The 17,399-nt window shown below is 36.3% G+C and overlaps 1 protein-coding gene across 1 annotated transcript in view; it reads right to left on the bottom strand.

Annotated features, from left to right (window-relative positions):
* The window catches only part of NELL2 (neural EGFL like 2), a 142,228-nt gene that overhangs the window by 83,465 nt on the left and 41,364 nt on the right, over positions 1 to 17,399 (bottom strand). Inside the window, exon 9 of the mRNA XM_042816304.1 lies at positions 17,148 to 17,250. Within this exon, the coding sequence (XP_042672238.1) occupies positions 17,148 to 17,250 (103 nt within the window). The remainder of the gene's footprint in view (positions 1 to 17,147; positions 17,251 to 17,399) is intronic.

A 17,399-nucleotide genomic window follows, 5' to 3' on the forward strand; every position in this document is an offset into this window, starting at 1 on the left:
TAGTAATGGTCTGTGTTTGCCAGTGCAATTGGTTGACCAATTTGGTGAGCACAGAGCATGCGTGGAAAGATTTCTAGTAAAATAAAAGTGCTAAACTTCTTATCCACCACTTTTCTCTTCGGAGAGCAAGACCTACATCTCAAGCAGTGTGGAACAGCATGTTTTTTCTGCCTCATGCCAGCAGCTGACACAGCCAGTACACATCTCATGATGGTGATGCTTCATGTCTTTATTTTCCTTCAGAAATAAAGATATTTCAACAACATGAACATCTGGACTAGAACAGTGTAATTGGAAAGTCCAGAGAAGATTTAATTTCTGCCTGGCTAGATGCTTCCCAGAATACTGTGATTAGTTTGTGATTGGTATCTCTCTGGGGAAACATATCATGTTTCATCTTCCTAACTCCTTTCATCCGACAGATTGAGTCACAGTCAAGAAATTACCCAATGATTAGTTGTTTCAGAACGTGATAGTTATTGCCTATGTAGGATTTCATCTACAGCTGAATTGCATAAACCATTTCTTCTTGCCATCAAGCTTCCACTTACTCCTACTATTCAAAACAAAATATGTATTATTCAAAGCACAGTTTTCTAAGAAGTTGAAACAGGAAGTCTACAAAGCACGGTAGGAAATTTGACTATTCTTGATCTATTTATATACATACGATGATACAACGATAAGCATTAGTACAGTGTCTAAAAACATTATTAGCAAAATCTGTTTATATTCCCATGATTAATTTATGCAAGTGAAGTAACAATAATACAGCTACTTCTAGTAATATTTAACACACTGTGATAGCATGGCACCTTCCTCATATACATTCAGTGAAAAGAATTCTGGCTGTTGTGTTCACCAACAGTTTGTCAAACCGTCACTTTCACAACACTTTTTTCTTCCCTCTGGCCTCCAAATGACACTTTTCCTCCACATTTATGTGTCCTTAAAACATAAAATCCATGTCCCACCTAACACTTGTCTTCCATTCCCTGAGTTCACAGCACGTCACTTATATGATTTCTCACTTACCTATGTATTGTCTTTGATATCTTGATTGTTTCTGATTTCCTCTGAGGAATGTCTGTACACTTCCCTTTGCTATCTAAGCTACTTTTGATTCAGACTTGTCACCAAGTGAAAGCAGAAAGTTTGGAATATCGATAAACTCCTCAATCCACTACATTTTCTTGTATTCACAATTGCCCAATGAGTAGCAGATAAAACTGAGAGCTCTGTGAAATTTTTCAGTACTTATGAAAGCACAAATTAATTTTGGTAATTCCATTTTTCTACAGCTTTGTTCATACATGTTGCTAGGATGTCATGGGGGAAGAATATTAGGAAAAAAAAATCTTATTAATTTAATTTTCTGACTTCTTGAAATCTCCACTGTTCAGAGATCAAGCTTGAGGCACTGTATAAAATACAATAATCCTACTTTGCAAGCTTACATGTGCACACAGCGTGGAACCTTTATGTGGCTTTATCTTAGAAACACAAAAATAATGGTCTCCTGCCATGAATTTTTCTCTCTCAATTGTCATGCCATTATGAGACATGCTTTCACCCCATCTCAATATCTTTGCAGGGGGGTTCAGGCATTATTTCTTATTTGCTCACTCACTGTTACTCCTCTGTTGCTGCAGTCAGTGAGATTTGAGATTTGCTTCATCTTATGTCATCCCCCTCAACAATTCAAAATCCTTTCAGACTTCAAAAAGGAAATATACTGAGGCTTTTTTTCAGTCAATCACTATTGAAAAGATATATTTATATGCTCAGCTGCTCAGCTGAAAAAATAAATCTTCCTTTAAATTTCCAAATTATAAGGAATCAATTCCTATCTGTATCTTATTTTTTGTGAGTCAGAAATGCTGAACATCTCTATTGCATTGAGAACACAAATTGGTTGTCCTACAGTATTTTTTCAGTCATGTAAGAGCATCGGTGATGCAAGCCACCTCCATTAACAGGCTGTTAAGTAACATGGGACAGATAATCTAAAATCAATTCTTTCATCTACCTCTCATCTTTTCTACATTTCCATTAATTGCTAGAAAGAAGTTATATAATTCATCTATCTCATATGTTCTTTGCAGTAAGTTTTCTGTGGAATTCATCAGAGCACCAGAACGAGGGCTACCTGAGGTATCCTGTAAGACCAAAAATCAATCTGAACACTGAAAAAACACATCAAAACATGACCAAAAATCCTGTTGATTCCAGTTCAGCTGAGGCAAACAGGCCTGACAGATAAGTAAAACTTATGGTAGACTGCAGAACAGGGAGTCTGGGTAAGAGCATGCAACCAATCAAACCAAGGGCATCACAGACAGCCGAAATGTGTGGGTATCTCTATTTAAGTAAAGGTCAAAGATTCTGGGAGATGTATGAGTAAATCATCTAGGATTTTCCCTGGAATGGCATGAAAGAAGCCAACAAGAAACAACATGCTCACTTTTAATGAGTGAATAGATTTCTCCATAGAGAAATATTGTGTTATTAACATATAACCGTTCTAGTCTATGCAGCCAAGTATTCGAACTACAGATGAAACTGGAGACAGCTAATGTAACAGATTTTTTTACATTCATCAAATAAGCCTGCACTGAGTTCAGTTAACACTATTTTAAAGACACATCAAAAATAAGAAATATACAAATATATATAGGCTGAGCTCAGACATTTTCAGACAAGTCAGAGAGATGTGTCCATTTCAATGCTTGGTTTTGGATGCTACAGTGAAAACAAAGATTCAAGATTTTCCTCTCAAGTGATTTAATGTCATAAGCCATGGCAGAATTTAAAAAATTTCAGTTTTCCCTCATATAACTCTGATATTACTAATCAGATGATATATATGAAATAAGAGAAATATTTTGAAAAGAAAAATCCTGCATTTCTAAAAAATTACTTTTCAGCAATCGGGAAGATGCTTTACTTACTATTAATATCACACATGCCTTGGGTACTGTGAGTAACATTTTTTTATTTTAAGCTGTGGGATCAAACTTTAAGTGTTATGATCATACATTCTGAGAGACCAGCCAAAGTGTCCTCATATTTACTGACCAAAGTTATGCTTTCCTTTTTCCATTACTCAGTACTCACAATGCTGTCATTTTAACAGATAGTAATTAACATATTCTGTCCACAGGAAAGAAAAAAACAGCAGATTGAACTATCCTGGTTCAAAGAAGAATTTTAATTAAGTCTCATACTTCACCATTTTTGAGAATGTGTCCGTACACAAGGAACCTGGATACTGTTTGATGTTGGTTTCTCTTAAAAATGACATTTTTTGCTACCCACAAAGCAACTTTAACTCGGTTAAACATGGCAGCCAAAATATTTATGCTGACAGATGCAAACAACTTTGGCTTTAGAGCAGTAGACCAGATTCTATTTGTTAAACACAGCTAGAATATTTTGGATTTTAAATATAGGATTTTAAAAACTTGGGCATGACTAATGCAATCAAAATGCCCACGTACTTGCCAAATTAACTCTGTTGGCCATCCGGTACTCAAATGACTTTCACAATGAAATGTCAAAAATAAAATCCAATGCCAAGACAAAAGTGTTAGAGGGTGTCAAGAAGCGAAACGCAATTAAAGTTCCTATTAATTATATTGTATGACTATTGTATTACGATTTCATTAAAGGTTTATGAATAGCACAGCAATCTGCAAGACCAAGAGAATTCCAATGAAAACATTGAACACCTGCTTAATTCTCTTTAAAGTAGGATTAGACATCTTCTGATGGACACCTTTTGACAGATATCCTTAAAAAGTAGTGACACACTTGTGTTTTAGTAGAGGTTCAAACATATTTTATTAAATCCTGATAGGTACTAATCACAGGGAGATTTCTGTTTCAGTTCCACCTTTCAGCTTCAGTTCAATCTTTCAGCTGGTATTGCTAGAGACTAACTGCAAGAGGTGCTTTTCAGAAGAATTGTACTTACAGAAAAAAGTGTAGAAAAAACAGACATCTCCCTAAAACGCCTTCTATTTCTTGATGTGCTTAAACTCACACACAGACCCATTAGAAAGCCTCAAGTTATAGGAATCCATATGCAAAATAAGGTCTGGGGAATTGATTAGAACGCTGCTGAGAATTTCTGCAAGCAGTAAGGGCTTGTGGAAGGTCAGCACATGTCTTCATCACTGTTTTAAGCTACCAGAGGCAAATAGGAATCATCAGCAACATTAATTATTAATTACCATTTAACTATATTATAATAATTCTTTATATTATTTATTATTAATAATGATAAATTTATTGTTATATTAATTTATTATTATATTATATTAATTACATAAGCAGGCTGTGTTCTCCATTGCATGCTGTAAGCCCAGACCACCAGTGAGCAAGAGGGCAGCTATTCCTGCAACAGCACTTATGTGGGGTAACCGTTACCTGGTTTCTCAGGTAATTCAAACAGAGGAGAAGGAATTATGCATTTTTTCACTGGGATGCTACTCATATTTTTACCCTGATTTACTATGGAAAAGTAGAGCGTGCCAATTATACATAAATTTTTGGACACATTTTTGTGCTTTACTGCAGAGATGGTTATTTTCTGCAGCCTTGAGGACACAAATGAAGTGAGCATATACAGTAAAAAGCAAGTTCCTCCAAAGGGCAGTGTCCTCAGAGATTTTACAGTTTGTTTCACTTGACAGTGCTAAGAAAAAAAAGCCTGTGCAAACAGCAAAACTACAAAGTTTACCCAAAAATAGTAAATCTATTGAGGGTTGGACCAGATGAATTCTAAAGGCCCTTTCCAACTCAACCACTCTGTAATTCCATGAGAAGAACTTGAAAGTGACATTTCCATACACTCAAGTCACAAAGGCTACAAAAAACTTTTACTCCAGAAGTGTACATTTACTCCCAGATTTTTGGGGATTTGGATTAAAAGCTTGCCCCAAAATTATTTATGCACCCACAGACTTAACCCATATCTCAGTGACTGTCACAAGTGCTACAAATATTCCCATTCCCATCCTGACTTTCCTTTGCCCAGACAACTTCCAGAAGCACTTCAGCTAGAAATTCTGCTCTGACTTTGCTGTACATGCCTCCCTGGTGAAGATGCAACATCCTGTGACCTGACATCATCTAGCTCTATTACCATTGTTCATTTTACTGTGTTTACTTTCCTCCCAGATCCTATCACTTTCACTTCCCCTGGAAATGGAAGCCCCTTGCTAAGTTGGGTATTACAGCAATAGTCACGTATGCCTTATTTGCACAATGACATGGGCCAGGCCAATGCATTTAGAAGTTCCCAGGAGTGGATTAGTGCACAGATGATGCACCATATCAATAGCTGTTGCTAGATTTCAAGTCTTTTAAAGCACCTGTATAGGTGCATCCACATCCATGAAGGAATTGAGCAAGATTCCACGCTTCTACCTCCTCTTTCATTCATTTTCATTCCTGCATAAGGAATCTGCCCATCCTCCCATCACTCTTCTTTGGCCTATCATCTTCCTCTCTCACTTGAACTGAAATGACAAGATTAGTTGGCATATTCGCAAACACTCCAGAGAATTCTACTTAGCATCAATTCAGCAAAAGGTTGTTAAAACAGACATCAAGGTAAACACTTTTTCTGAAATCTTGATTAAAGTCAGTTATGCAAATTGCCTTTCCAAATTTGTTATATACTCACTCTCAACATTCATTATCAAATAGCATATAATCAAAAACCAATCTAAAATTAAAATTAAAAAAAAGTTGCTACCAAGAGTTGGATTTTTTCAAAAGACAGTTTAAAATATATAAAAACCTATGCCTAACACTGTGCCTCTGTTTCTGAAGGCTGCTATTAGTTGCTGTTATCCACTTTGAATTCCCAAACAGTAGTGTATTTCATGTTGAAAATCAGTTCAATACTTGAAAAATGTAAAAGCAGTAAGAGTAGATGCCATCAGATTCTACTTTGTCATCACTACTTTTCCAGAGTGCACCTCTTGATTCTCTGACCTAATTATTGGAAAACAATACTCCGGAGTTCATAGGAGCTGATAATAGGGTTATTCCTCTTTAGTTTAAAAGGTACATCAATGAGAGAAAGCCTCAGAGCTGATGATTCTAACAAAAAAAAAAAAAAAATTAATAGTAAGGCATATCATATTACCTTTCTATGGAAACTAAGAAACAGAATATATATATATTAAGAAAATGTTTAATTTTTTAGTCGCAATTTATCATCAAATTTGCAAAGAAAACACAGTTCTACAATTTCACTGGTGTGGAAAAGAAATAGGTTCATCTTCAAAAATAATTCACTGCATTATGAAGATTCTCAGAAATGAGTGAGATGGGTTGAATAACTTTAAGAGAACACACTTTATGAATTTTACAAAACCTGTTCTCAGTATTTTTAGTTTTTTCAAGTTCTTGAAAACCCAACAGAAAAAAGACCAGCTTATATTAAGTAATTCTTGAATTTGTTTTCTATATACAATCAGCAAATACATTGTTTTCATTGGCTGCAGAGATGCAGTACAGATGTTTATCAGAATTCAAAACAATAGAATTAGGATGACCAAGCCACAACAGATAAGAAATTTGGGGTGGTACCCTGGTAAAAACAAGTACCATCTTTCCAATGGAGTAATCTGGTTTTGTTAGAGGAAATTTCCAGACATAGGAAATGAATTCGCCTCTCATTGCCTGTGATCACATAAACTCAGTATACGAAGAATACTTCAGTATTTCATAAGAAATGTAAGAAGCAATAATGCTGGCAAAGCTTTATTCAGGATATACGATAACATTATTACAATACTGAGTTAAATAGAAAATCAAGATAGCTTTTCCTTCCACTTCCTTCTAAGTTCTAATCATTATAGCAGCTAAATCAATGGGAATAAGTATTTTGAGAGAAAAGAGAAAATTTTGCCCCCAAATGTTGAATAAACACAAGCAACTTGGTATGTGCATTTCCTGAACATACATTCACTTCCTTAGGATTATATCTAACACGCCTCAAAATCTGTCTACATACTGTATGTAGTATTTCACAAATCTGTCTTCAGAAGTGGTTAGGCTTAAAACATGGAATTTTATTGGAAAGAATGAAGGATGGGGCTCTTGCTGCCTATGATGAGTAGACCACAGAAAAGAAGAATGACTGGGACTTGCTTTAAACATCAACTGGTAAATATACTGTTAAACAGCTTCCCAAATGAAGCTACTGCCAGATGAGTGTTGCAAGGTACATACAGACTAGTTTTCAGTGAACAACAGAAAACAAAGCAAGGATTTTTATTTGTTCCCACTGTAAGAATCAACCTGTCACTTCCTCTGAGTTTTCTGGGAGCCCAAGATGTCACAGTGGAAATGGGGTCAAAATACAAGTGTGTGAAATGAGTGAATTGGCAAGGTCATTTAACAGATACATGAAAATGAGGGTGTGATTCTTTTATTTCTTTCTATGTCCACTTTAAATATCTATTTTTAAAATTCATTTATTTATTCCTACATTTCATTAGAGCAACTCTGCAATAATATTACAAAAATGATTCGGTCCTTATGTGTTGATATCATACTGCCAACTCTATACATACAAAACCATGGAAGTTCATGGATAAGATTGAAGCATTTTGAAGTCACGTTCTGCTACTACTAAGCAGCATCTCTGAGAACATCCATTTGCATGATTGTTTCCTTTTCCATGCTATATTCAGAATTGATTTCCCATTTAGGTGCCTTGAGGACCTACTAAGCTTCTAGATGTAGCATGATGGAAACATCTACAAAACAAGCACCCTATTCACAAGACTTTTAAATTGGCCCAGAGAGAATGCTGATCTTTGGTGAACATGAATAGAATCTAATGAGAGGGCGTAAAGAAAATGAATGTGAATTTATAGCTCCTTGTAAAAGGAGTAGTGATACACAGGGAAACCAGTTTCTATTTCTTATCAGCAAAGTATTTGAAGCAATCACATACCAAAGGTATGTGTCTATTTTCCAGTTGAGTTCTAAACATTGTCTTTCTTACTCTTGGGATAGGAAAAACTTAATCTGATAATTCAACCCAAGTGTTTTCTGCCCCTAGTTTATTACATCAAACAAGGATATCACTGTAATATTCAAACACAATTGCAAATAAACACAGACTGGACACCAGAAATGAGCAAGATAAAAGTGCTGTTTTCCACTATGATTCCTTACGACAATGCAAAACACAAACAATAATATCTTCAAATTTTATTCACCTGCTGGGGAAAAAATAAAAAATAAAAAAAAAATCAATATATGGAATAATTTTGAGGGATTTAAAACAAACATCACTAATTAAGAATTAATAAAATCCAGGAAACCAATCAATACTGTGCTTGAAAAAAAAAGTTTACTCAGCTTTTCACTGAGGGCTAGCAGAGCAGTATCAGAATTTTTGTTCACAAACAAAAAATTTCAGAAATTATTTCAATAAGTAGCAGGAAAAAAACACTAGTCATCTACTCCATAAAAGAAAGGCTTTGACTGACTAAGCTTCCTAAACAAAAGGGCAGATCTTTTTTTTTTAATTGAAACTGGTACAAAGAAAAAAAAAGAACAACTCCAAAAATTAGTAAAATGCTGGAAAAAATGCAAAACAATGATACAAAATGTGGAAATTAGGAAATTACTGCAGATACAGTCCTGGGCACAATGTAGTGAAGAAAGCAACTTGCAGAAACTTTTCTGAAAGACACCCGCGATGTCTGTTTTGAAGGGCACAGATGAGGAAAGCATGAGAAAGGGCAATTACACCATGTCTGCCTTCATTTCAGTTTTGATGTTGTGTCTCACACGAGCAAAAGTTGCTATTATTTCAAGTGAAAAATATTTTCTACAAATGTAGAAAGAGTGACCGTTAACAGCCTGGAGATCTACAGACCGCAAATTCAGAAAACTGCAAGGAATGGCTAAGAAGAACAAAACAAGTGGTAGAAAGATAAATTCATTTTATCATATACATTTCCACTGGAAAATGTTTAGACTTTTGCATTCAAAAAGATTGAAAGCCACTGGTTTAAATTATTTTCTTCATAAAGAGATAAATAACAGTAATGGTATAAAAGATTTTGTTAATCTCATTGAATCCATTTCATTCATATTTTTACTGTCCTTTCCTTAGATTGCCAGGAAACCAAGATCACATTTTTGAGAATTTTGAGTTGGTTCATATTTTCAGTATCTATTTTTTTTCAACTTCGATAACCTTCCCATTTTTTCATTTCACAGGACCTAAATACAATCCCATGGCTCCTAGCATTATCTTCTCTAGGCTGCCAAATTTCCACCTTGCTGACCCTTATGAACATGGTACATCTGTTAATAACAAGATATATCTGATGCAAACTGATATTCGCAAAACTCCATAGGTCTCAACAGGTCCTGAATCCTTTTCTTTATTTTTTCCTGGAAGGATTCTGCTCTAGCCAAATCCATGAACTGCTCTGTATCTCCATCTTGCTATTTCTCTATGATCTCTTCCAACATTTGTAGTCTTGAGATTTTCATCTAGAGTCCAAATCTCCTCTTTTTAGAAAATTTTCCCACTAAGGATAATTTTTTACTAATACCACAGAAATTTGTAAAACCTATAGAGCAAAGCTCCAGGCAGAAACCAGAACATTGGTTACAAGCTGCTTATTTGGCAATGTGCTCTTCGTTATGGAACAAAACACAAAAATCCTAAAAAGAAACAGAAAATAAAAATCCAGTGATGCAGTGGCATTAGTTCATTTCTGGTGAGAGCAAACAAATTGAAATCAATGAAGAGCCACATGAATATCCACATGTCCCAGAATATTTTTTGTCATTATAAATAGAACCAGATTTTGTATTTAGCTATTTTATTGCCACCTGACTAAGCAAATTCTTTTGAAATCAACATTACTGATGCTGGGGTAGTGGCATACTAAAGACAGGAACACTGCCAATCTAGCCACTTCCAGCTGTCTGAAAGCCAAAATATTCATATGTAACATATGTTAATGTTTTATTTGCATTGGAAATAAAATAATAACATGCTGAAGAGTTTTCATATTTCGTGAACTTCCTGGTAAGAACATAATGAAAAAAGAAATGGAAAAGAGTAGGCTCTTTTCTCTGACAACCAACACAAAAATAGGTTACAAGCAGGGCTAGGGAGAACAGAGCATGGCCTACAGCAAAATTTGCAATATAAAAAATATTTTTAATTCTCCACTGTTAAAATTACCAATATTATGTCTCCAATTTCTTTACTGTTGAATGCTACATATGTAGTATAATGTACCTTAATGAATAAGGATATTCTTAAACATTTTCTTTTATGATTCCTTCCTCAGGCACACAGTAGGACCAAGATTGAGTTACTTTACCATTAACTGGAACTCTCCTCAAACACTGATGCCTTGCCTCCAGATCTACAGTCTTCCAGTTGAGCTCCATAATACATGACATCCAGAATAGTCAAAAGGCAGCCAGACTAGGAGGGAGCTGCACTTTTATGCACAAAAAGTCTGACTGATAGGTAATGCACCAACTTCCTTAATTCTCCTCAGCTAGTGTAGAACAAGAAACTCAAAGGAGACTGGGAAGGAGGAAAGTAAAGCACTCCTAAAAGTCCAATATTTGCAAGTATTTTAGTTTATGCAGTACAACAGTCACACTAGAAGAGGGCTTCCTGCTCAGAGGGAAACTGCTACAGAAAAAAAAAATTACACTCTGATGTAGGCATACTGTCCAGCTTACAAAATCTGTCCCCAAAAGTCCATAACAACTCTGGCACTGGAGCAGATGTAAACCAAATATATTGCTGTAGCTTATGAGCAGTTTAAAAATTTCTGTAGTTTACCATGACAGACATACCAGAGACTGAGCAGCTAGAGTCGAGGGTCCTGTCACACCATTAGAGCTTGGTGCTCCCTACCAAGCCAAGAGGAGTTTTCCACTGTATTCAGCTGGCTTTGAGCTCAGCACAAGAAAGCACCCAAAGCATTCTTGGAATGTCTGTGTTAACCTTCCTGAGATGTTAACCTCCCTGGAGAAGAGAAGGCTCTGGAGAGATATGGAAGTATCGTGGGAGGGAATGAAGAGGGAGCCAGTCTTCTCTGTAGTGTACACTGACTGGACAAGAGGCAATGAGCACAAAGTAAAACCCAGCTGGGCTCGTGGCCTACAAGCATTCTAGTCCAAGTGACCATGCTTGAGCCGGGGGTTTGAATGAATAATCTTAGAAGGTCGTTTCCAACCTCAGTCTCTGATATTCTGAGGTGCATAGGTCCAATAGTATGAGCCATGCTAGGTACAGAGATGATATATGTATCAACTAAATTTTCACTATACCTTTGTAAATTTAAAATGCCTTTATTGACCTACATGAATGCAAACACATTCTCTGCTCAAAAATAATTTGTGCTATTTCTAAATAAATAAAAATGCTACTTTCCTTCTGCAGAAATAGAGTTGATAAAGTAACAGAACTGTAAACAAGCAACATGGCATGATTCATTCATGCAGTACAAGCTTGTATATGATGCATTTTATATGTCACTATAGCGTGATACTATCGTAGTATGTGATTCAAAGACTGGAGAAAAAAGTTGATGCAAATCACTGCATAAAATAGAGGCTGAAGGGATAGTATTCTGCTAAAAGCTTAATAACACTCAGAAGTTCTACATGCTGACTAAAACAGGTTATAATAAATGTATGGTTCTAGGAAATAACCCAGTGCCAGCCATCTTCCAGGCTTTTTTTAGTACTATTCTGACAATAGTCTAAATTTTCTGCTTTTTCACATTTGAAAACATTCATCTCAGAATAACAGAATGTATGTTTTATTTGCACTTGTATCTTTAAAAAGCCACACAAATATTTGTAATCAAAAGGCAATTAATCCTTTGAATGAGCAAGACCTTCTTATCCTTCATATTCTAAAACATGCATTAAAAAAAAAAAAAAAAGAAAATAATCATTGCTTCACTACTAAAAAAAAGATTTGAGCTCACACATGCTGTTTTGAGTGAACCAGGAAAGTGCCTTCCCTTTTCTCCACTCTTAAATACCTGTTCTGCCCCTCTGAGCCCTGGCTCCCCTGCAGCACTGACACATGTGCCATTCCCCAGTTGGCCTCATGCAGCTGGGCTCTGCTTTCCAGCCTGCCTGCTCTTCTGATTTACTGCAGGGATGAGATGGCCTGTTCAGTAGGCACAGATGTAATGTTAGAACACACGTGCTCACTAATCCTGTCTTTCAAACACTGAGCCGTAGGCTCTTCTCTGTACCACATTAAATACAAGAGAAGCTCCTCTGGCACATAGGTGGTGGAGGTACAGGCTTGGAGCTGAGCTGCCACTGATATAAGACACCTAAAACAAGATGGTGCCACTCCTTCAGCCCACGAAAAGTGCCAGTATTGAGGAAAGATGAAACTTTTAGTGAGCAGCATAAGACCATAAGTCCATAAGACTTCAATCCACCTGAAAAAAATGTTAATAAATTTGCAAAGAAGGTTGATCAGCATTCCTTAATTTTCTAGGTACAAGTTTTGCACCATCGTTGAGGGTCCATTGCTCTGTAAATGAGAAGCAGATGGGCTTTTACAACTCCTTCACTGTGTGTTATTAGGCCTGATGAGCTGGGGTTTGCAGAAGTGTATTGCTTTGGGGAAAAATCAGAGCATCGTGAAGAGAAAAGGGAGAAATGCCCTTAACTTCCATTATATAATTAGAATTTCTGTAAGCTAGCAAGAGAAATCGGTGCATCAGAAATGTATTTACATGATAAGAGCTACCATCTCCATATTTGTGATTTAATCATTTTGTTTCAATACCTTTTCTGAGTCACAGAACCTTTCTAAATGAGCTCTTTCCAAGCTTACCAGCAACAAAAGTGGGAGGTGATCTGATACAGCTCTCTGCTTCTTACATCTGCTTAAAATATTTCTGTTAGAGTTCAGATTTTACTACAATGCGCCACAAAATCACCTAATGTCCTGTTTCAGAAAAAAAAGAAAATGAGTATATGGAAAACCATAAGCCACAATTGCTTAGGTCTAAGCCTCCATAGAGATCTGTTGGGATAGATATAACTAAGTTGGGATTAGATCTCTAAGTTTCTGCAGTGTCACTGGGAGAAGGACAGTGATGAGAACAGAGCAAAAATGGAGATCAGTCTTTGCTGATGGGAATTATTACCGTGCCAGATAAAATTACAAAGATCTCTCTCTTCTAGCTGATGAAAATCAGCTAGTTTGTTAAAAATACACTGGCTCCATTTTAAAAATACATATATATCACAGCTATTGGAAGTGATGCCTTAGCGTTGATACACTAACCAATATGAAAGTCACCATAAAAAAATTTTCTGACCAAGTATCAATTGTCTCAGCTGCCAATACATTGGCAGTCCAGTCCTTTTGCAATTCACTTAAAGTAAATGAAATCGTCCTTGGACATTTTAAGTCAAGTCCAAGGTCTACAGTGATACTTCACAGGATCAGCAGGGGAGCTTAATCTTTCCTTTTTGTGTCAGTGCCTATAACCACACAATGCATTTTTTCTTTGCAGAGGAGAAAAGAATATAATGATCTCTTGCACGCACCTTCTAGATAGGCTTAAAATTGCACTGAGAGTAGAAAAGAAAGCAGCCTCTGCTTTCTGGCTTCAAATAATTCTTCGTAGGAAGCTCCCACTGATCTAAGATGTATGCTGTAGTAGTTTGACCAAATTTTGTGTTGAATAGTTTGTCTGTAGCTGAAACATAATCCAGCACATTGGCCAATTCATGTGCCTTGGAAGATCATAGCAGCTTCTATCCAATTAAGATTCACAGAAAATACAGTGGTAATTCAAATGCACTGTCATTCCTATTTACAGCAGCACTGACGTTCACACAGAACAGAACAGAACAGAACGAGTTGTCTGAGTGTTCTCAACCAAAGATAGAGAGCTGGGGTAGAAAATATGGGTTTGTTATTTTTGTTTTAAATACAGCACATTCCATTCCACTATGGCATAGTTGTTTTTCATTGTAATAACTAATGCAAAGACTAAACTCACAGTTTTACTTATCTAAAAGTTTGGTATTTAACCTAATTGCCTTGCCTCCCTCAGTAGTCCATGGAAAAAAGCATACACTTCTAGAAGGCAATTCATCCCATCTATTCCAGGCAACTCTGAACATCACATGCCCTCTGGATGCACCAGCCCCTTTCATTGGCTATCAAGAGAGCCTAACTGATGATGTCCACACTGGGCTAATAAATGAAACAAAGGAGGTAAATGAAAAAGTAGATAACAGCCAACTTAAGTACTACTTCATAATCCTTAATGCAGTTCAATTGTTAACACAGTTCATGGCAGCGCTCTGGCCAGTACCAGCCAGCTCCCTTTGATGCAATGCCAGGCTACACTTGGTGGTAGCACCTATCAGTGGTCATTCCCAATCAGCCACCTGGATGCAGATTTTCTGATGGCAGGGAAGGGCAAGAAACTATGGCCATGCAGGTGTGAGACACAAGTGCCACCTAGTCCCAGGGCCACAGGACTGTGACCTATTTTATTTACTAGTATATGTAAAGCCACTTCAGACTGCAATCCCAAATTCAACATCTAAAGCCACGCCGAATCCATTCTGAATTACTCAAAACAAAAGGCTGTGAAGCCTGCTTGCTTATCACTGTGAAAGTATTAAGCATAGTGTGTTTTTACTTTTTGTTCCAGCTGTCACAACAACACACCCCACTGTTCTCATTTTTGCTGGCTTTGTCAGCACATCTGCAGAAGAAAGAAAGAGGCACAACAACAAGGCTGCCACAGCTGCCACTGCCTGGACAGTCTGACCCTCCCCAGCAGGCTTCACCTGGTATGAAGTATCACAAAGAACAGTAGCAAAATGCAGATAACCATGCACAAATCTGTCTCGTAACTAACACTAAACTCAGTGAAAGAATAGGGTATTGGGCATCATTTCTCGGTATTTACATTTCATTGTCCAATACTAAGGATAGCTGCTCCTTGAGCAGCAAATCCTAATTAACTACTTTCCAAATTACAAGACATCTGTGTTCAGATTTCACCACGTAGGCAGATGCACCATCACCTGAAACTATTCTAAGAAATGAGAACAAAAGTTATTTTCAGAAACTATGCAAAAGCAAGCAGTCAGCTCTGACCCCCTGAGCCTTGGACAGTGTGAACTCTGATCACGAGCAGCTCACACTTTGAGCTGAAGTCATCAAGATGGCAGCATTCAGCTGCACACTCACATGAACACAAAGACTACTCAAAATTTTCACCAAACTGTTCCAGAGAAAAAGTGAGAGTCCTACATCCACACTGCCTCTAACTTAAACTCTTCACAATCTTTCATTGGAATTTATCTATCTTGTCAACATGACTAAAATTATTCTCTCAGTCTTTTGGCCACCAGGAACTGGACAAATAAAATGTTGTGGAGTTTTTGTTTCTTTTCTTTTTCTTTTTCTTTCTTTAGGCACTTATATAAATTAGATGAAACCAGGGACAATTTTTCAAAAGAAGTTTTTATACTCTGATCTAATCATTTTTCTGGTAGCTTGTTAAGGGAGCTGTATGTGGCATGTTAGTTATCAATTGAATCACACGCTGACAAAACCAACAACAATGGAAACTAAAAAGCTTTTGATAACGTTACAAACATAAAAATGGCAATACAAGAGTTAAATTTACAATGTGCTGTACCAGAACTCTATCTCACTTGCAAGAAGTGCTAATGCTTAAAGACAAGGTCAGTGTCCATATGTCCATTCACATTTCTTGACCTTTCTCAAGGCTCCCAGTAAAAATAACAACTTCTTAAGATGTCTTGAGATGTGAGTGCTTCCCCATTAACATCTGAATAGAGAATTCCCTACTAAATTCACAAACAGAACATTACAAAAACATACTTCAGTGGATCAGATTTTCAAATACTTTCAATGTGGTCAAAGACTCAAACAGAGGCTTGAAGCATTTCTCATCACGGAACGATCAATTCCCTGAGCCAACCAGTATGCACGGAAATTCTGCGTAGTTGGTTAAAAAAAAAAAAAGTATTTGAATTTTCATTTCCCCTCAATTAGAATTAATCTACTTGAGTAAGTTAATAAGATTTCATAAAACGGGATGGTTTGTGTAACTTCGAACACAATTAAATATTAACAAACTCCTATGGAAGCAAGATCAATGGAGTACAAAACGTCTTCCTGAATTTTATCTTAAAATACAGCATTTTGACCAGTTAAATATATCTCTATGCCCTGCAAGAAGCTTTATACAGCAGTAGAAATGATGAAACAGCATAGAAAAATCTCAACATTAATATTATAAAGAAATGCTCCTCAAGCATCTCGTGCTTGATTTCAAAAACAGATTCTACCAGAGTATAAAACAGCCACTGGATATGTGGCACATATCCATAATCAACATGAAATATTATATACAGTCCATCTAGACGTTGATTATCCTAAAATTCCCCTTCTCTGACCCTATTTGTAATAAAACCAAAATACTATAAACCAAAAGATAATCATCCATATTAAATGAAAACATTAAATTACCTCTATTCAGTTTCCTATTTAATGCTGTCTGACCTTTTAAAAAGAACCTTTCTAATGACTGGGTTTTTTTCTGATCTCAGGAGCCTGGTACAAGTTTTCTCTTCCCTTAGTAACAGAACAAGAACCATAAATCTGAATCTCCATTTCCAGTACACAACATACGGTTGAAAGTACAGTCTTCTTGATATAGTGTTAGAAACACTGGTCTGAAGTAAAGCAAGACAATACTGGAATCGCTAGCAGTTTATTTTAAAGATCATACAGGAAAGCTGTGAAAAGTTTCTTAAATATATAATTTTTCTTTTTAAAGACATGTAAGAAATACCTGTTTTTAGGGAAAAAAAAAAAAAAGACATAAATAAAATACCCACAATGGAAGATGAACATTTTCTGGTTATCAGTTTCCCAAAATATTTCAGGGAAGTCTAAATTCCTCTACTCCTTAACCCAAATATTTCATTCACTGCCCAGTTCTTTCAGTTATGTGTTTACATGAAAGTTCATTTTTCTTTGCAGATTACAAAATATTCATTAAAGAAAGCCCCACCGTAAAACTTACATTGACATTCTTTGCAGCACTTGCCATCCACATATGCCAGGGCAGAATTAAGAGGACAGTCAGAGAGGGGGCAAATCAAAGCTTCGCACTGCACAGTGCCATTCTAGAAGAATAAAAAGTGCTTAGCTGGTAGTTATATTTAGCAAAAAGAGAGATGTTCTCATACATAAGAACTTAAAATCTATTTTTAAATGCAATGAACTCTGACAAAAAGCCATTTTAGCACAGTTCTTTTAATAACAAGAACAGAAA

The sequence above is a fragment of the Centrocercus urophasianus genome, unplaced genomic scaffold (assembly GCF_019232065.1).
Source record: "Centrocercus urophasianus isolate 14NV4802_14NV808 unplaced genomic scaffold, USGS_Curo_1.0 seq_15, whole genome shotgun sequence".
Taxonomy (NCBI): Eukaryota; Metazoa; Chordata; class Aves; order Galliformes; family Phasianidae; genus Centrocercus; species Centrocercus urophasianus.